The sequence below is a fragment of the Balaenoptera borealis genome (assembly GCF_965194805.1).
Source record: "Balaenoptera borealis genome assembly, chromosome: 6".
Classification (NCBI taxonomy): domain Eukaryota; kingdom Metazoa; phylum Chordata; class Mammalia; order Artiodactyla; family Balaenopteridae; genus Balaenoptera; species Balaenoptera borealis.
This window is the reverse complement of record NC_138863.1, coordinates 125,627,475-125,648,751: the sequence shown is the minus strand read 5'-3', so window position 1 is coordinate 125,648,751 and position 21,277 is coordinate 125,627,475. Positions and strand designations below refer to the sequence as shown.

General features: G+C 54.1%; 1 protein-coding gene across 2 annotated transcripts in view; it reads right to left on the bottom strand.

Annotated features, from left to right (window-relative positions):
• MYO7B (myosin VIIB) overlaps positions 1–21,277 on the bottom strand; it is a 104,009-nt gene that overhangs the window by 22,139 nt on the left and 60,593 nt on the right. For both annotated transcript variants that reach the window (XM_082396608.1, XM_082396609.1), the window contains exons 15-26: positions 20,298–20,461; positions 16,561–16,698; positions 14,643–14,795; positions 13,996–14,094; positions 12,202–12,296; positions 8,921–9,005; positions 7,045–7,251; positions 6,044–6,214; positions 4,928–5,137; positions 4,642–4,809; positions 1,593–1,670; positions 1,316–1,443 (exon numbers count right to left, since the gene is read on the bottom strand). In XM_082396608.1, coding sequence (XP_082252734.1) covers positions 1,316–1,443; positions 1,593–1,670; positions 4,642–4,809; positions 4,928–5,137; positions 6,044–6,214; positions 7,045–7,251; positions 8,921–9,005; positions 12,202–12,296; positions 13,996–14,094; positions 14,643–14,795; positions 16,561–16,698; positions 20,298–20,461 — 1,696 coding nt within the window. The remainder of the gene's footprint in view (positions 1–1,315; positions 1,444–1,592; positions 1,671–4,641; positions 4,810–4,927; positions 5,138–6,043; positions 6,215–7,044; positions 7,252–8,920; positions 9,006–12,201; positions 12,297–13,995; positions 14,095–14,642; positions 14,796–16,560; positions 16,699–20,297; positions 20,462–21,277) is intronic.

The window sequence follows — 21,277 nt, the reverse complement described above, 5'->3', positions numbered from 1 at the left end:
CTGGCTTGAAGAACCAGAAGACAGAGTTTGGGTACCCACAGCAGTTGAAAGTGAAAAGAGAAATCCTGTAATGAAGACAACCAAAGAAGAGGAGTCCTACATTTTGCATATAAAATCTTCCTAAACCTCTGGCTCACCCTTGATCTACACATGTGTGGGGCAGACTCCAGGTAGTCCAGCAAAGGCTAAAATAACTGAACAGTGTTTCCAGCTGCTGCTCACCAAAGGGAGACAGAGTTTGAATCCACCCAAGTTAATTGTCTGCCAAAATGAAAAGTCAACACTCTCTGAAGGAATACAACAGATTCCAGAGTCTCTAAACATATCATCCCCAAATGTCTAGGATACAACCCCAAAGTACTAGACTTCTGAGAAAATAACAGTCAGGTACTGGACATATGAGGAAACAGGAAAACATGACCATTCTCAAGAGAAAAGGCAATCAGTGGAAACTGGCCCCAGGATGAACCAGATATTGGATTTATCAGAAAAGGTTTAAAAACTACTGTAACTGTGTTCAAAGATGTAAAGGACACTATGCTCATAGTGAATGAACAAACAGGATATCTTGGTAGAGAAACAGAAACTGTAAAAAAGAACCAACTGCAAGCTCTAGAATTGAAAAATATAATATCTGAAATTTTTAAAAAATGTGGATGGGTATAATAGCAGACTGGGGAAGACAAAAGAAAAATCAGTGAATGTGAAGATAGATTAGTAGAAACTATCCAATCTAAAGAACAGAGGAGAAAAAAAGAAAGCAGGGATGAACAGACCCTCAGGGATGTGAGGGATAATATAAAAGTCTTCCATAGGTTTAATTAGAGTTCAAAGGAAAAGAGAGAGAGAATGAAGTAGAAAAAAACATTTGAAGAAATAATGCCCCAAATTCCCCCAATTTGGTTAAAAATAATAACTTAAAATATGTGAACCCTTGAGATACAGTAGTCTGTCCCTGAAAGCAGTATACATGGTTCTTTAAATTTGTATAAAAACACAATTCCTGTAAAGCAAATTGTATATAAAGCAAAATATATATAACATAAATGAGGGACTTGCCCATTTAAAGGGACTTGCATTAAAGCTGGTTATCAAATGAATCACCAGCCCATGATGAATTTGTCTTCCTAAAACTGGGTTTCACCCAGGGGTTTTAAAGCAGAGCAAATAGAGAACCCTTGATGATAGCGTCTGTTGTCCTGAGACCCAGCCTGCAGGCCCCAGGGTAGGGAGCAGGATAGGGCCGCAGCCATGGGCTGAGAGCCAGTGAGGGGTCCCATGTTCTGAATGAGGTGCGACGGGGGTGGGGACTGACCTGAGGCTGGGCCGCAGGATGGCGTAGCCCACAATGAACTGCACCTTCTCCAGATTGGACATGGGTCGGTCTGAGATGGGGTCGTCAGGATCAAATGCCTCTTCTCCGATATTCAGCTGGCTGGCCACCTTGAAACCCAAAGGCGGCAGTCAGGACAGCTGAGATTCTTCCCGTTTGCAAAGGAGGAAACCAGGCGAAAGCCTGGAATGCTGCCGCAGGCCAGCCGGCGGGCGGCAGAGCTGGGAACAGGCCCGGGTCCCCTGTCCCCTGGGCTCACCTGGCCCGTGACCCTGGAGGACCGCTTCAGCTTCATGGAGGAGATGTCCTTGGTCCCTCTGTCCCTGCGGCTGGGCCTCTGTGGATGGAGACAGTTCTTGAGGGATGGTGAGCTGGGGCAGCACCTCCCAATCTGACCCAACAGTGCCTAGGGTGGGGCTGGTCTCCAGATGCCCCAGCCATTTCCCAGCCAATTCACAAAGCACCGAGCAGCCCCTCATCTTGACCGAGCTGTGCAACACTGACAGGTGTGCACTGCCATTCTCACAGCTGGGTGAGGAAACAGAGGCGAGGGAAAGTGAGAAACTGGACAAAAGCTGCTCGGCCAGTCACCAGCCCTCTGGGAGGGCTCAGGACTGTCCTGATTCCAAAGCTTGGACCTCTCGCCAGCCAAGCGGGCTGGGTCTGAGCCCAGGTGCCCAGGACAGCCCCAGGCTATGGTCATTCTCTGTGACAATTTGGTGGATGAATTGGAATACACTCCACCCACTGCAAGGTAGGGGCTTTCCCAGAGATCAGAAGATTCTAAGCTGCGGGGCCCAGGCTGTGTGGGGAGGGGTCTGCCCCCAGCCATCATGATCTGCTGGTCTCCTTAGGCAGGGGTCACACCCTGTCCTGATGGTGTCATGAGAAGTTGCTGCCAAAATTAGAGCTCAGTGTGGGACCGGGTCCAGGGCTGGGCACCAGCTTCTGGCTGGGCTAAACCTGGTTTGCCACACAGGGAACAAACATAAAACACGTTAGGCTGGCAAGCGAGGATGGGCAGGGTTCACTCAGCCCACTGCCCCTCCTCGGGGGGCACACGGTGGGTGCTTAATAAACGTGCAGGAAGGAACACTTGAGATCTGACCTCTGGGAAGCCAGTCCTCCCTGTGCTCACCTTCCAGAGGTGCCAGTGGCTGGACCACCTCCCAGCGTCCCCTCCCTGAGAGGTGGCCAGCCTCCAAGGTGGCCCCCAGTGGCCCCTGCCTCCTGACATTCTCACCCACCGGGGCATGTAGGCATTGCAGCTTCCTTCCTGCTGTCTCTCTGAGGTCACTCATTGTGGAGGAAGCATATGTGAGAACACTCGGGCAGCACCATGGAGAGGCCCAGGTGGCCAGAGCTGAGGTCTCCCGCCAGCAGCTACGTGAGGGAGCCATTTGGAAGCAGATCCCATAGCCCCGGTCGAGCTTCGAGATGACAGCTTGACTGCAACCTCACCAGAGACCTTGAGCCCAAACTAACCAACTAAGCTGCTCCTGACCCTCAAAGACTGTCTGAGATAACGAATGTGGGCTGTTTCAAGCTGTCAAATTTAGGGGGTAATTTGTTACACAGCAGTGAATGACTATTACACTCTGCAGAGCCCACATCTCTAGAGGTCAGGGAGTCAGGGCTTGAGCATGGGCAACTTCCATGTCATCCCTGGACCAGATCTGGCCACGTGATGCCAGGCTGCAGACTCCCTTAGATGTCTATGCAGTTGGTCTGCACACAGGACCTCACAGCTATCTGAGCTGAGGTATGGGGCACTGTGATATTGTGATTTCTAATAAGAAATATATATTTGGTCTTCGTCTCCATTACTGGCACAGAGCTCCTAAAGCCCTTGGAATTTCCTGTGATAAAGGTGTCTTTTTATGTTAATGAGGTGACTTTTGGAAAGCACCTAAGGGTGGGTCTGGTTGCCAGGGGACAAGGGGAGGGGAGGAGGGGCGGGAGATTGAGTTCAACTGGCTCAGTGGCCAATGATTTCGTCAATCGTATCTATGTAATGAGGCCTCCGTAAAAACCCAAAGAACAGGGTTCAGAGAGCTTCCAGGTTGGTGACCACTTGGAGATTTAGGGAGAGTGGTGCCTGGAGAGGACATGGAAGCTTCTTTTTTTTTTTTTTTTTTCTATTATTTATTATTTATCTTTTGGCTGCACCGTGTGGCTTGTGGTATCTTAGTTTCCCCACCAGCGATTGAACCCGGGCCCTCGGTAGTGAAAGTGTAGAGTCCTAACCACTGGACCACCTGGGAATTCCCCATGGAAGCGTCTTAATCTTTCCCCACACCTTGCCCTATGCATCTCTCCCATCTGGCTGTTCTGAGTTGTATCCTTTTATAATAAACCAGTAATGTAGTAAGTAAAATGTTGCTCTGAATTCTCTGAGCCGCTCTCGCAAATGAAACCCAAGGGGGGGTCGTGGGAACCTCTGATTATAGCCAGTGGGTCAGCAAATGAGGAACAATCCGGACTTGAGTTGAAGCAGGGGTCATCTTGAAGGACGGAGCCCTTCATCTGTGGAATCAGATGCTATCTCCAGGCAGATAGTGTCAGGATTGAGTTGAATTGTAGGACACCCAGCTGGTGCTGAGAATTCTTGGTGTGGGGAAAAATCCACATACACTGGAATTGGTGTCAGAATCGTAGGCAATCGTGGGACTCCTAATGCTGGTGGGCCCGAGTGCTATCACTGCTGTGTCATTCCTTTGGACTATTTTGGTTAATTCCACTAAGATGACATCATGAAACTAGGGCTTTAGGAAGGACTTCTGACCAAAAATGGACGTGAATTAACCTTCCATCAGAGGACAGGGCAGAACATGGGTAAAGAACTTGGTCTCTGAATTCAGCAGAATGGATTCAAAGCCCAGCTGTGTCAGACGTATTCACTGTGATCTGGGGACAAGTCACTTCACTTCTCAGTTTCTCTAGCTACAATAAACTTAATAATCCCTACCTTATAGGGATGGCTCATCTGGAAATTAACTGAAGAGAAGCAACTGGCACATAGCACGTCGCCAGTCAGTAATAACAACTGTTGTTAGTATTACTGCCCAATGTTCAGGTCAAACCCGGTGTTCAGAGCCTGGGAGATCCTCTCCTGTGATGACTGTATAATTCACAAAGTCCTGGGGGTAACGCCTGACTCGTGAGCCCCTGAGTGCCATTCAAGACTGAAAAGCCCTGGGGGCCCCTGCGCCCAGCAGGTGGTGCTCACTCCACGCCTTGCCTCCCCCTTCCAGTCCAGCTTCCGGGGCCTGGGGGACACGCCCTTTGTGCCCCCGCCCACTGCGCACCTGTGCGGATCCGCTGTGCGTCGGAGGCTGGGCACTGCTCTCCCTGCCCAGGGCGTCATGGATCTGCCGCATCACCGAGCCACCGCGCAGGGTGTTCCTGGCAAAGAGCACTGGCTCCGGGATGTCACCCATGAACCTCAGGATGACGTTCCACACAGCCAGGGCGGCCTGGGGAGACGGGGACAGAGCGCCCAGCTGGAACCCGGCTCCACGCCGCGCGGAGCCCACAGCACCCCGCCCGAACCAGGGGGAGGCCTGAGCCGCCAGAAACCAGAGAGCCAGGTACCGAGCAGTCGGCGTCCTCCTCGTGGTAAAGCAGAGGGTACCGCAGGGGCCGCCGGATGTGTGTGTGGCTGGCTGATTTCTGAAAGTAGGTCACGGCGAACTTGGGGAAGGTGTACTCGGCCAGGTCGTCTGCGTCCTCCTCGGGCTCCCCCATCATGGGGACCGTGTCCAGGTCAACCTCGGGTAGCTTCTGGGTCCTCTCTTCCAGATCCTGGGTGCCCGTGAGAGAGAGGGACAAGGGTCTGCTGTCCTTTCAGATGTGACCTGGCAGCGTGTGCATCTTTGGGGGCCAGGGAGCCCCAAGAAGGGTCTGTCTGGTTATTGACGGGGTGCAGAATTATCCACTGCCCCTTGTGTTGGGGACCTCCCCGACCCTCACCCTCGGTGGGCCCCTGGTGGGCTGCCGGGTGCTGGGCGGGCCTCGGTGTGAAAGCCCCAGGTACCTGGCACCCTCTGGCTGCAGACCTGGGCTCTCCAGACACCCCCCACTCCCTACCCGCCTCCTGCTCGCTTCTGTCAAGTGCTCCTCCAGTGGAGGGGGGCCGGGCTGCCGGCACTGCACAGATGATCTGTGTGGAGGGAGCCTGGGCGGGGGGAGGGGGAGGCATGAGCACCTTGGGGGGCGCCTAGGTCACTGGCCCAGAGCAGGATGCGGTGCGAGCCAACGGGACAGCCCCGGAGCTGCCCTCTCCTGCCCGCTCCTCCCGCCCTGCCGCCCCCCCCCACATCAGACACGGCCTCCTCCTGCCGTGCGTTTTCTGCCTCGGGTCCCCAGGTCACATACGGCAGAGCAGCGGCCACCGAGGTGCTGTGTGACAGGGGCCGAACACACGCGGGAAACGCTGCCCGATTGAAAGCCCAATGACATTCGCACAGTAAAGGCTCTAGGAAGCCTTGCAGGTAAGAAACCTGCTCAACTTGAAAGGGTTTGACCACAGAGACCGTCGCTCCTCTTTTCTCTGCATCTTCACCCAGGACCGCAGAACTCACTTCAACACCTACCTACTCACTCCATCAGCTCCCCGAGCTGAGTCTTGGCTTTTCAGCAAAGCCTAGAGGTTGGCCCCTAGACAGAGCCCCCCCCCCCCCGCCGCTGGGCCGGCAGGGCCTGTCTTACCTCGATGTGCGGCGTGGCCTGGTCCTCCTGCCCGCCCATCAGGGAAGGCAGGAAGCCGAACACCTGCTCCACCATCTCCGTGTCGGTGACAGTGTCGTAGATGGACTTACGCTTCCTCCTGGGGACAGCGCTTGGGCTTTTCTGCTTTTCAGCGGGGACGACCAGAGGCCCCTGCACAGACACCCCGGGGGCCACGGTTACCACAGGCCCGGCGGGGGCAAGCCCCTCCCGGAAGCCAAATAAACCTCCTCCTGCCGTATTTGTCCAAATCAATACATTTCCCTCTAAAATCCTAGGTTTTAAAAGCGAGAGGGACTGGAGATAACCAGCCTGGGCCTCTCCTTTCCCAGTGGATAGTTAGAGGTCCAGAGAGGGGAGATGCTTGCTTGTCCTCACAGGGTACCACGCCAAAGCCCGAAGACCCCCAGAACCTAGCTGCAAGACCCACCCAGGCCCACCTGGTCCCTTCACAAAGAGCACCAAGGTTCCCCTGGGAGAGGGCCCTGGGCCTGCCCTGGTTTGTGGCCCGTCCGGGGCCATGTGGGTGCAGGAACACGCTGCTGACATGTCTGGGGCTCTGCCCTCTTTCTTGCTCTGGCCACTGTACTAGCACTGTGCTCCGGGGACCCATTTTCATCTACGGAGCAGGGACAGACTTCATCCTAGGCCCTCTTCCTTATCACCATTGCCAAATGAGCAAGTTCTGAGGAGTGAGGTTGAGTCTCAGGTGCTGTCCGAATGGAGGAAATGGGATCACGCAAGGGTGAAATTTCAGAACGCAGGGATATGCATCTCGGCGCCACTCCCCCGCTCCCCGCCCTCCCGCCTCTCTTGCCCGGACTCTCTTGAAGGCTCCTCTTGGTATTTCTTGGTATTTTTGGACCTGGAGGGGGCAGGAGTGTCTGGTGGGAGCCCTATGTTGCTGCTTACTCCTCCTGCCTACTCTCCCTCACCTGGGCCCGGCCATCTCCCACCTGCCCGAGAGGGCAGTGACCACCTACATTGGCTTTCTGCCGCCGGACAGCTAGGCCCCTGGCATACGCCTGGATGACCACCACTGCCCTCCTCTTGGCCTGGACCTGCTGGCGCACAAGGTAGCCCCTGCAGAGGGCCTGCAGCTGGATCATCCTCTGCCGCATGGCCTGGTACTGCTTTGCCAGCAGGTGGCTCCGGGCAATGGCCTGCAGACGCTCAAAACCCAGGAGGACCTGCGGAGGCAAGAAGGACGGGCGCTCACAGAGAGGCCTGGGCCCAGCCGGGCACAGAGCAGAGAAAGGCCTTCCCGAGGGGACAGAGAGCAAGGGGCAAGGTGACCTCACAAATCAGCTTGACAGTTACCTGCTTTATGGCAAAGCGCGAGTGCTAAAGTTTTACGTGCCTGTGAGTACGAGCGTATTAAATGAGTTATACTTGTAAAGCAGTTAGAACAGAGCCTGGCAAGAAATTAGTGCTAAAGAAGTCTTTTTAAATGGCGTGAATAGGGCTTCCCTGGTGGCGCAGTGGTTGAGAATCTGCCTGCCAATGCAGGGGACACGAGTTCGAGACCTGATCTGGGGAGATCCCACATGCCGCGGAGCAACTAGGCACGTGAGCCACAACTACTGAGCCTGCGCGTCTGGAGCCTGTGCTCCGCAACAAGAGAGGCCGCGACAGTGAGAGGCCCGCGCACCGTGATGAAGAGTGGCCCCCGCTTGCCGCAACTAGAGAAAGCCCTTGCACAGAAACGAAGACCCAACACAGCCAAAAATAAATAAATAAATAAATAAATAATAAAAATAAAGGAATTCCTTAAAAAAAAAAAAGGGAAAAAATGGTGTAAATAATAAAGTAGTTCCTGGTAGTTCTTCCAGTAACAGAGAACTGGTTTGGGTGTCACATGCGTGATACGATTCCAGAGGCCTTGCTTTTCACACCTGCAGCCAAGTCCAGCCAGCTTGTGTGGAGCTAGAGCACCTGTGTGGAGGCCTATGGCCGGCTCCATCAAGCTAATCCCTCAGGGATCTTGAAAATCAAGAGGAATAAACTATGAGTACCTGCTTCTATGCTGCAAACACACCCTAGGCCACAGCAGTCCCTAAGCCTCTGGGATGGCTCCTGTTGGCTTCTGAAAGACCAACCTAACGGCTGCCAGGTGTGAGGGGTCATGCTTCATCTTACAGGTTTGGAAGTCACACAGACATGCATCCAAACTCCAGCTCTGCTGCCTACTGATTGCGTGCTCTTGGGGAAATGACTTAATTTCTCTGTGCCTCAGTTCCTTGACATACAGCGTTGGCTTAACAGTAAATAAAATGATGCACACAGAGCAACAGGCCCCAAGTAGCCTTTCCATCCATATCAGCTGCCAACGTGCCCTTGTGAGCATGGAATGCGGACAGGTCTGGGTCAGTTTTGCTGATGTGACCACTGCATGTCCCAACCACAGTCGCAGCCATGACCAAGACAAGCAGTCAAACAGGCCCCACAGGACACGGTTAAAGGTTGCTCTGGTTTGTTTGTTGTGCAGACACTCATTAGCAGCGCCTGTGGTCAAGGAAAAAATTAGAAAAAAATGCTTGAAACAGAAAATAATCAATCCATTAACCTATTTTGTTGCCTGGAAATTGGGAAAAAAAGCCACCATCTAGTTTCAGAGTAGGACATCTCATTCTAGCTCTGGAGATGCCCCAAATTCTGCAGGAGAACGCTTTGAAACCTGCAAACCGTGTGACCTGACACTGTGCTAAGAAGAGTGTGTGGGGTGCTGAGGTCTGGATCATGCCTGTGACTGATGTGATGCTTCCTGCCCCAGCTCTCACAGTCATAAACAAACGTCAACATTCGTATCTAATTGGACGGCTGCTCCTGCAGGCTCCGCCTCCCACGTGAGTCTCTTACCAGCTTGAAGTTCCTCTGGCTGTAGTAGCCTTTCCACCAGGCCTGGAGGGTCACAGCTGCCTGCCTCTGCCTTAGGAACTCCTTCCTAGAAGCGGAAATGCAAGTCAGTGGTAACAACCACAGACATTTTAAAGCCTTTGGGGGGAAAAACTGATTTTAAGGGAAGAGAGATAATGAAATGTTGGGGGAAATGAATGCATACAATATTTCTTTTCCAGAAGCCTTTATAGGCTGAAAGACAGGTTAGGAACTTAAAATCTACTGCCAACAACTAAATTTGTGAATGAGGACAGTCCAGTTTTTATTTATTTATTTAAATTTATCTTTTTTCTTTTTCTTTTCTTTATTTTTTTTGGCCATGCCACGCAGCTTGTGGGATCTTAGTTCCCCAACCAGGGATCGAACCTGTGCCCCCTGAAGTGGAAGCGAGGAGTCCTAGCCGCTGGACCTCCAGAGAACTCCCGAGGACAGTCCAGTGTTTAGAGTGAGGAGAAAAAATTTCCTCATTCCCCCCAAAGATCTCTGAAGGGATAAAACCCATTTCCAACTTTTTATTCGTTGCCAGACTCCGCCCCCTCCTCTGGCCACTAGCCCAGGGGTTTATCAGAAATCAGGTCAGAAGTCTCAGGACCAGAGCTCCTCTCTGGGGGCAGGTCAAAGCAGAGGGCAGCCCCCAGACCCAGGCAGCCTGGCAAGCTCCATCAGACTGCTCCCTCCACACGGAGGAAAGTGGGCTGAACACTGGAGGAGGTAACCTGAAACCTCGCCTCTGGGGCGTCAGAGGTGCAGACGGATGTACCTTTTCTCCCACACTTAAGTGAGTTTTCTTAGCACTTCTAATAATTTTTCAGGGTATTTTCTTAGGTTTAGGAAAATAGATCTCAATCATATTAAAAATCATCTTCGGGGAGTTGGGGGAGGGGGAATTGGATGAAGGTGGTCAAAAGGTGCAAACTTCCAGTTATAAGATTAAGTACTAGGGATGTAATGTACAACATGATGACTATAGTTAGCACTGCTCTATGGTACATATAAAAGTTATTAAAAGAGTAAACCCTGGGGCTTCCCTGGTGGCGCAGTTGTTGAGAATCTGCCTGCCAATGCAGGGGACACGGGTTCGAGCCCTGGTCTGGGAAGATCCCACATGCCGCGGAGCAACTAGGCCCGTGAGCCACAACTACTGAGCCTGCGCGTCTGGAGCTTGTGCTCCGCCACAGGAGAGGCCGCGATAGTGAGAGGCCCATGCACCGCGATGAAGAGTGGCCCCCGCTCGCCGCAACTAGACAAAGCCCTTGCACAGAAATGAAGACCTAACACAGCCATAAAAAAAAAAAAAAAAACTAAAAAAAAAAAAAAGACTAAACCCTAAGAAGGATTTCCATCACAAGGAAGAAAAAATTTTTTTCTTTTGTTTCTGCATCTATATGAGATGGTGGATGTCCACTAAATTATTGTGGTAACTGTTTCATGATATGTATAAGTCAAATCATTATGTGATACACCTTCAACTTGTACAGTACTGTAAGTCAATTATATCTCAATAAAACTGGGGGATAAAAACCCAAAACCAAAACAAACAAAAAAGAACAAGAAAAAAATCATCTGGAAAATTTCAATATTTATTGATGCCTGGGTGCCGTGCAGTCCAATTAAGTCAGAATCTTTGTTGATGGGTGGACAATATATATCTGTATATCTATCTATTCAATATTTTTTGGTGCATGTACATACACACACACACACACACTCACATGATGATTCTAATATAAGGCCAAAGTAAACAACTGAGTTATCTAAAGATAAAGATAATTGGTCTCCTTTCTAATATTTATACCAGTGGTTCTCAACTGGGGGTGATTCTGCCCCCCAGGCACACTTGGCAATGTCGAGACACATTTTTGGTTGCCATGACCGGGGGCTGGGGAGGAGAATGCTACTGGCATCTAGTGAGTAGAGTTCAGATGCTGCTGAACACCCTGCAATGCCCAGGACAGCCCGCTATAGCAAAAAGTTATCCTAGCAAAATGTCAGTAGTGTTGAAGCTGAAAAACCCTGATTTCTATATTTTCTTTAAATTTCTTGTCTAATTGCATTGGCCAGAACAGCGAGAACACCATTAATTACCAATGGTGATCACTTCTGGGAAGATGAAGTAGACATACTTTCCCTTACTCCTCCTGCTAACTACAACTAAAAACCCCTAGACATTATACATAAAACAAACATTAAGAAGACTCTGAAACATGGAGAGAAGAAGGAAGACCAGCTAAGGATCTCAGACACAGTGGTAACTTCTCTGGATTTCTTTTTGCCTCACATACTCTAGACTAGGAGCTGAAGAAGAAGGCAATCCAGAAATGACAATGGGCACAGACCAGAAAGACCCCAAGAAAAGCCTTCTCTCTCTACCAAAAGGATCCAGAACGGGGCAGTTTAGCAAGACAGAAAACTTTTAGATAATAACCAAGTCTACTCCGGTGAAACACCGTGTAAACAACTGTGGTTCCCCCACCTACACCAGAAGATGCCCAGTGGAAAGGCTAGACGTCCACCCTCACCTGGGTTGTATAGGAAGTCATCCTTGATGGGTAGTAACGAGCCCACCCCCAACAATGGCAGTGGAGACCACTGGGGAACCCTGAACCTGTATGGCCTTCTAAGCCACACCTCCCCGCCTCACGACCCTGCTTGCTGGTGCCCATGGCCGCTATTCCCGTGGCTCAGCCACTTGCTTGCCCTTTGTCCTATCTGGGTTTCCAGGCCTTCCTATGGTTGGCAACGGGCCGACAGGACAGCAGGGAATGGCACCATGGGACCTGCCGAGACCCTTGGACGTGGTGAGGGGGAGGGAGGCGGTAATATGGCTGATTTACTGAACCTGGACTGAAATTCAAGCGTTATCTTCTTACTGACCAGGGAACCGAGTCAAAGACAGTTCTTTTCTTCCCTCCAAAACCAACCACCTCATAAAACCAAACCCATACATTCTCTAAGACAACTGAAGGAGAGCATCGAGATACAGTCGAAACCAGAGCTGACGCTTCATTTGGCTCTTCCTTCCGTGGTGGATTTTGCCCTCCACCCCAAACATTCAACTAATGTATTAGAATTCTCTGGCCAACACAGGCTGCAGTGTCCCTGGTCAGGAGGTCCCGACAGCGCTTCTGCCTCGGTTACCCCGAGAGGGGGACCAGTGGGAACTTGTGGCCCTTGGGGGGTACAGGCCTGCCCAGGGCACATGGCGGGGGGGTGTGTGGGCTGGGAGGGGGCAGGGCGGGCACCTGTATCTGTAGCCCCGCAGGACTCTCTGGATGCTGACGGCAGCCTTGTCCAGGGCCTGGCTCCTCTGTACCGCCAGCAGGGTTTCCTGGTTTTCCTGGGATGGGAGAGATCTCATCATGCAGCTGCCCCGCCTCACCGCCACTCCCCCACCTGCAGCCAGAAGTCAGGGTCTCTCAGACTCTTCCCACACTGCTCCCAGGAGGGCAGGCAGGGGAAGGGGCCCTCATGTTGCCACCGCTGTGGCTCAGAGCAGAGAACCGCAGCTACATCCCCAGCCCCAATCCAAGAACTTCCCATTTTAGCTCTTTCTTCTTGTTAATTCGATCTGGGAAATTTCACTTCTGCTCCGGAGAACCCAAGAGGGGGGCAAAAAATTTCCCCAAAGCTGTATTTTATTTCCCAAAATTCATGTGCAACGCGCATTCAGCTGTAATAGAGATGCATGCTTGTTTCCATATAAACATGAATTCCAGCCTTTGCATAGAATTCATGGTGTGAGGTGATAAGCCATATTCATCCCTGAGCGGTGACTTTCCCTGGCCCACCTCCCTGCTGCCCCTGGATCCCGGGCCGGAAGGAAGGGACTGTCTTTGCAGAGGCGAGAGCAGCACAGCCCTTTGGTAAGTGATGGGCAGAGGCCAGGGGCTTGGTGGCCCTTCCTGCCCCCATCAGTCTTGCATCAAGCAAGCACTGGGTCTCGTCGTGTGCCTGGGTGGGCCCTGGGGACACAGAGATGGACTAGATCCCCGACTGTGGCCTCACGGAGCAGCCAGGGAGGGGGAGGGATGGAGGGGCGGGCACTCTCCTCCCCTCCTTGGCCATCCACCCTCGCTGACCCCACTCTCTATACCACACCCTCCTGGGCGGCGGCCCTGGGACTCCCCAGACCTCTTCCCTCTGCCAGCCTCACCTCCCCAGTGGAGTCTGAAGCCCCTCTGCTTCTTCCTTCCTGTCAAGCCCCAGAGTCCCAGCACAGGCAGACCTGACTAATGCACAGACAGACAGACAGACCCACTGGAGAGCTGGGGCTGGGAGGACAGACAAGGACGTTTGGGCAGGCTCTACGGGGGAAGAGGACAGAGTGGAGGCCTCAGGAAGGGCAGTGGGGACGAGGTGGGGTGCGGGGTGGGCTGGCAGAGCCCTGATTCTAGCCCTGATCTTCTCTTCCTCCCCCTCTTTCTCGCCCTGCTGACCTGCCCAAGGCGTGTGAGGCTAGGAGACACGGAGGTTCTCTCCCTGTGGCTCTCTGACCCAGTTCGCAATCCTGGAGGGCCCGAAGGCCAGCCTCAAGGGCGGGAGGCTGCGTCTGCGTGACCTTGAGCCTCCCTGTGAGTTGATGGAGAGGCAGGTGGGAGGTGGGAGATGGTGCTGCTTGCACTGGCCCGCCAAGGAGCTGTCATGGGGGGAGGGGGGCACACTGCCTCCTGCCTGAAGCCCCGCCTCTCCAGGGAGGCAGGGGCGGGGCTTCCCCAGGTCGGACTGCAGACTGTGGCCCCGGGCCTCAAGGGCTGTTCTCGGGGACAGTGGGAGACCTCCCTCAGCTCCTTCTTGCTCTCCCGCGGTGGCTTGGAGGCAGGCCCTCCTTCTCCTCAGGCCTCGCCCTAAATGTCCTCCTCTGAGAAGCCCCCGGGCTTTCACGGGCTGGGCCGGGCTCTCCCCCGACCCCCTGCCTCCCTTACCCCCTAGAGTGGCTTTCTTGAGGGCAGGGGCCACGCACGGGGCAGGCGCCCACGGGCACCAGACCGGCCACACAGGCTTCAGGAGGCTGAGGACCAGCGCGTTCAGGGTCTCACCTTCAGGAAAATTTTGGTCTTTCCCACTTTCCAGTCTTTGTCTGTGCCCAGCCACATTTCGACGATGCGCAGGGTCATCTGGCGAAACTTGCCCTGAAGCTGCCAAAGAGAAACAGGAGGGGCTCTGTGGAGTCCCGCTGGAGCCTGAGGTCCCTCCTCGGGGGCTTCCTAGGGAGCGGGGTCCCTCTGCTCCCACAGGTGTCGCCGTCAGGGGCTCCTGGATCAAGGGTGGGGCCCGGGGGACCACGAGGCCACCACACCTTGTAGGGCCTGGGGCCTCAGTGTGGCCGTTGGACACGGGCAGCCCAAACTTCAGGATGGCCGAGTGTTCGGGGAAGGCTGGGAAGCAGGAAGGGTCCTGCTCCCTGGCCACTTATCACCTCTGTGACATTCTGCTACGTAAAAGAGAGTGTTTGCTTTTAACTGCGGATGCTCCTAGAAGGAACATATTCAGCGGCTAGCCTCGTCCAGAGAAGGGAAGCAGGAACGGGGGTCATTTCAAAGCTTGGAGTCCAGGGAGGGGCCCTGGGCATCAGGTGGGCAGCCCGCTTGGAACGGGGGCCGTGCGGGCGCCCAGAGGCGGCTGGGTTCTGCGGATGCGCACGCCGCCTGTCGGGGCCCGTGGGCCGGGCTGCGGGGACGCACACCTCCGTGCGCGCGGCGCTGGGCAGCAGGACGCGGAACCTCTGCGAGAACTCCTCGAACGAGTAGCGGATGGGGAATCCGGACTTGCGGATGTGCACCGTCTCCATCATGCCTGAGTAGCGCAGCTGCCAGAGGCACAGCTCCCGGTTGAAGAGCTGCGGGCGCAGAGGAGAGGGGCTGATGGCGCGGGCCGCCCCCTTCCCGACCTCCCTGCCACCAACCCTTCGGCCGTCCACCAACTGCAGGAGAACGAAGCAAGCGCTTGGTTTCATGAACGTTCTGTTTTGAAGGGAGATATTTGGTTGAAGTCGCTGCCAAGTGCTGGAAGTGTTTTCCAAGGAGATAAAAAGTCGATAACATACGAACTGGGACACCCACAAGAACACCAAATACTTCCCGCATTTTCAGAATATGCAAAGTATGAGGAATATCAAAGTGTTTTTGCATATGCCACGTTTAAAATTTTTTGAAGTACCCCCCAAACAATGATGCCAAAGGACACGGCTTCCTTCTGGCCTTGCCTGTGTTGGGGTGACTGGTGCCCCTGCAGTCCTTCCGGCTGGGGCTCCATCGTGCCTCTCACACTCTAGTGGAAGGAATAAGTACCTTTCCTACTCTGAGTGTGAAAATATTCTAGTCAACTTAGTCTCTCCATCCTCCAGAGATGGGTCTTTGGAGAGGAACTTGGCCACGATGCTTTGCACAGGGGTATGGGGTCTCAGCCATGGCCCCAAGACTCTGCATGGCTGGGACCCTCGAGAGCCCCCCTCCACCTCCAACCAGGAGTGTCTGGGGACTAGGGGCAAGCTCTCCAATCTGGCAAGCCCACCAGCACCTGGAAACACGAAGGGCCACAGCAGTTAGTTTTGGGCAACTCCTTAGCTCCCATTTATTATTTCTGGTGGGCCTGGTGCTTCTCCTTTAATCTTTACAACAGCCCTACCTGGTGCAGTACTTAGCTCCAACTTAAAGACAAGCTGCCTGAGGCTCAGGGCCATGCTCCTGAGTGGCTGAGCCAGGGTTCCTACCTTGAGCCTTCCTGGCCCCTCAGCCTGGGCTCCCCTACACCCGCACAGCAGCTACCAACTCCCAGAAATGTCTCAGCCGGAGGCTCCCACAAGACCTGAGAATGATCCTCAGGCCCCCCACCTGTGGGCGTGGGTAAGGACCTCTGGGAGCACAGTTACTCTCTAACATCTGTGCATTGTGCTTTAAGGAAGACACACTTTGGATCTCCTGGGCCAGCCTGAATTTCATATGATTTTATACTTTTCAAAAAGGCACTTCATTTAATGTAATATTTCTTTTCTCTTATAAGATTTTTTGTTTTTTTGAATCATTCTATCTCCTCTCAGATGGCATCTCCCAGTTTCTGGAATCCTGTATTTGCAGCCTCTGGGTGGGATTCCCAAGCCCACACGTCAGGGGCTGGGCAGGCAGCAGGTTCCCACCCCACCCCACACATAAGCAGATAAAGCCGCCTTCCAAGGGCTGCATGGCCTCAGGTCTCGGTGACCAGCAGTTGGTGTCAGTCTCTAAAATCACAGTACTGGTTGCTGCCCCTTACGGAGTGTGGTTTACTTATGCAGATGTGGCAAAAACGTCACGTGCAATCCTTGCTGCCCCCTGCAGGTAGGCAGATCCTGAATTTACGGAAGAGGAAACTGAGGCTCAGAGAAGCAACACACCTGGCCAATGGCAGGCGAATGGCAGGGCTGAGACAGTTGAGGTCCGGGTGATCCAAAGCCCTGAAGGTCACAGACCTTCGAATGGTCTAGACTGGTCACCTTGCCTCAGTACCCCCATCTGTAAAATGGGGGCAGATATCTCTAAAGCTGCTCAGACACTCGTGCAGGGAGTGACATGACCCCAGATGCCATCAGACTCATCCAGTAGAGGCCCTCTCCCTCCCCGCATTACCAGTGGCTTCTTGTACTCATTGGGTTTGATGCAGCGGATGAAGTAAGGCTGGCAGTTGGTCAGGATTTTCATCAGCTTGTCCAGGGACTGCTTGAACTGGCCCGCCAAGGTGGAGGGCCGCTTGCTGGAGTCTTCAGACTGCAGGCAAAAGCACAGGGCACAAGTGGGGGGCTGGGGAGCTTGGCCTGGGGCACAGTGAGGGCTTCTGCCGAGGTCCCGCAGGTGGGCAGGGCTACATTCATCCAATCGCTCATTCATTCATCTAGCACAGTTACCCCAAGTGCCTATGTGTGCAGGTGCCCAGCTAGACACTGGGGACCCAGAGCCAAGTAAGACAGGGCAAGCCTCCTGTCTAGGGGTGGGGCTCCCCAAGTGGGACGCACAAGATGATGCACCAGGGTGAGGAGCGAATGTTAGAACTTCCAACTGTCTTACCTCACCATTCTACATTTTCAGTTTTTGTATTGGTTTTATATGCTTTTTTGTATGTTTTATACTGTACATTGTAAGCATTATAGTAAATGTCTACAGTTTTAAAATACATGTATTAAAATGATGGATGCAAGAGAAAACAAGAGCCCAAGCCCCGGGCCAAGAGTAGTGTGTGTTTTTGGGCAATGCTGGCCTTGGACCATGCTCCTTGATCAAACCTTTCCAAGGTCGAATGTTCCTGAGCAAATGTATGTACTGCCAAATTGCATCAGTCTGGAGACACGAGTTCACCGTTTAACACCTCTGAAAGCAGGATGCAATCACCGGCAGGCCTAATGACAATGGGCAGCATTTTCCTGTTGTTCCGGTTTATAAAATACTGTGCATTTCCCTCCACTGTCATTCTGTTCCCTGAAACCTGTGGGACATGCTCTGGTGTCCCCACAGGGCCAGGACCAGGCTGTGCTCCGGCCTCAGCTGTGACGTCCAGGCTGGCTCCGTGAATGCAGAGGGTCTGGCCCGGCTCCGCCTGGTTCCAGACCTGGGCAATTCCTGCACAGCCTCGCGGCTCCTTGGTGACCCCCCTGGGCTGGCTCTGCACGTGGTCGTGCTGTGGGCCCTGGGCGCTAAAGCCTCAGGAGTACAGGTCGGGGTGGGGATGATGAGAGGTCAAGGGCACCTCAGTGTGGCCAGAGCTGACTGTGTGGCATGGGGTGGGGGATGGGGAGTGTCCTCTGCTGCACCCACAGTTCCTGAGCCACTGAGCCAGCCTCATCTCCCTGCCTGGGGTGGGGGGGCTCCTCGTCAGGTGACTCACGGGGCTTTTGTGGAACAGTCACTGTTAAGGGGTGAAGGCACGGCTGGCAGTGGGTGGGCAGACCCGCACCCTGCTGGGACGTCCTAGGCTGCTCTGAGGAGCACCTGGGGCTCTCTGCTGCCCACCGCCCTGGCCAGGAGTCTCAGTGCTGCTGCCGCCACACCACACACACACACACACACACCACATACCACATACCACATACCACACACACACACACACACCACACACACACACACACATACCACACACACACACACCACATACCACACACACACACACCACATACCACACACACACACACACACCACATACCACACACACACACACCACATACCACACACACACACACACACCACACACACACACACACCACACACACACACACACACACACACCACATACCACACACACACACACACACCACACACACACACACATACCACACACACACACACACACACACCACATACCACACACACACACACACACACACCACACACACACACACACACACACCACATACCACACACACACACACACCACACACACACACACACACACACACACCACATACCACACACACACACACACACACCACACACACACACACATACCACACACACACACACACACACACACCACATACCACACACACACACACACACACCACACACACACACACACACACACCACATACCACACACACGACACACCACACCCCCCCCACACACACCACATACCACACACACACACACCACACACACACACACACATACCACACACACACACCACATACCACACACACAAACACACACATACCACATACCACATACCACACACACACATACCACACACCACATACCACACACACCACATACCACACACACACACACACACACACACACACACCACATACCACACACACGACACACCACACCCCCCACACACACACCACATACCACACACACACACACCACACACACACACACACATACCACACACACACACCACATACCACACACACAAACACACACATACCACATACCACATACCACACACACACATACCACACACCACATACCACACACACCACATACCACACACACACACACAGAGTACACACCACACACCACACACACACAACACACCACATACCACATACCACACACACACACACACCACACACACACACACACATACCACACACACACACACCACATACCACACACACACACACACACACACACCACATACCACACACACACACACCACACACACACACACACACACACACCACATACCACACACACACACACCACATACCACACACACACACACCACATACCACACACACACACACACACACCACACACACACACACACACACCACACACACACACATACCACACACACACACACCACATACCACACACACACACACACCACATACCACACACACACACACACATACCACACACACACACACATACCACACACACACACACCACACACACACACACACATACCACACACACACACACCACATACCACACACACACACACACACACACCACACACACACACACACCACACACACACACACACATACCACACACACACACACCACATACCACACACACACACACACATACCACACACACACACCACATACCACACACACACACCACATACCACACACACACCACATACCACACACACACACACACACACCACATACCACACACACACACACACACACACACCACATACCACACACATACCACACACACACACACCACATACCACACACATACCACACACACACACACCACACACACACACACATACCACACACACACACACACCACATACCACACACACACACACACCACACACCACATACCACACACACACACACCACACACCACATACCACACACACACACACACATACCACACACACACACACACACACCACATACCACACACACACACCACACACCACATACCACACACACACACACACCACATACCACACACACACACTACATACCACGCACACACACACACCACACACCACATACCACGTACACACACACACACCACACACACACAGCACACACTGCATACCACACACACACACACACCACACACCACACACACACACCACATACCACGTACACACACACACACACCACACACACACACCACACACACACCACATACCACACACACCACACAAAACACACACAGAGACCGATATAGAAAGAAACAAGATAAACCAAAGCAGGTGGGCCCTCTAGAGTCCACCACTCACTGGGAAGTGGGTGGAGTCCCGTTCCCCCGCCCCCGCCCCGCCCACTGCCCCTGAAGCCCCTCCCCCCGTTTTCAGCCACCTCTGCCCACCCACCCTCACCCGCCCCCCCGCCTGAGAATCCCCGACCCCAGACACCGGGACCCGGGCTGGGCAGGGCCACCGAGCCCACCTTGAAGAGCTGGCTGCCCGCCGGCACCCGGACGATGGTCCCTCGGCCCCGCTTGAGCTCCGAGGACTCCAGCCCGAATATCTCCCGCAGGAACTTGTTCCGGGAGGAGTGGACCAGGGCGAGGATGTCCTTGCTCAGCACGTCCCGGTTCTTCTCCAGGAAGCCTGCAGGGAAGCAGAGCCCCCCACCCAGCTCAGCCACCGCTGCTGACTCCGGCGAGGGGCGGGCGCGGTGCGGACACGAGCCCCCCGCAGGCCACCCCCTCCAGGCCCGCCTCCATCACCGGGGAGCGGCGCCGGGGGCTGTCACGGACACGGCCACATCCCGCAGCCCCCGCTAGCCCCCATCCCCACTGCCGCCCCCATCCAAGCCGCCACCAGGCCTTCCGCCTGATTACCCTGCCTGCCTCCTGCGCCTCCCTGCCTGCCTGGCCCCTCTGCCCCCAGGGACCTTCCTGAGAGGGCGCATCGCCCGTCACCCCGCTGTACCTTTCCTCTGCTGCCAGTGCCTGCCTTCCTCCTCCTCTCTCCCCTGGGGCCTGCACCCCGCCCCAGGGAGACCTCATCTCTCCCCCAGGCCCTGTGTCCCACCCCAGCGGGTTTCATCTCTTCCAGGGGGGCCTGCAGCCTCCACGAGCTCTCTGGGGCCCTCTTCCCTCCTAACCCACCCAGGCCAACTCTGGTTTGCGCTTCAGGCCAGCTCAAGCGTCATCTATTCCAGGAGGCTCTCCTGTCCCACAAGTGGGGTGAGAGGCCCTCCTTGGGGCTCCCTTCCGCCCTGTCGCTCGGCTCAGGGGTGGCCTGAGGACTTCCCATCTGCTCCACCAGCCATGGTTCCCCGGGTGGACCATGGGCAGGAGCGAGTGCATGCCCCTCAACATCCCAGCAATCCCAGCCACCGCTGTCACTGCCACATGCACCCAGGAACCCACTAGCAGCACCGCAGACGGAGTGTCCGTTTCATGTGCAGTTTAGACCTCC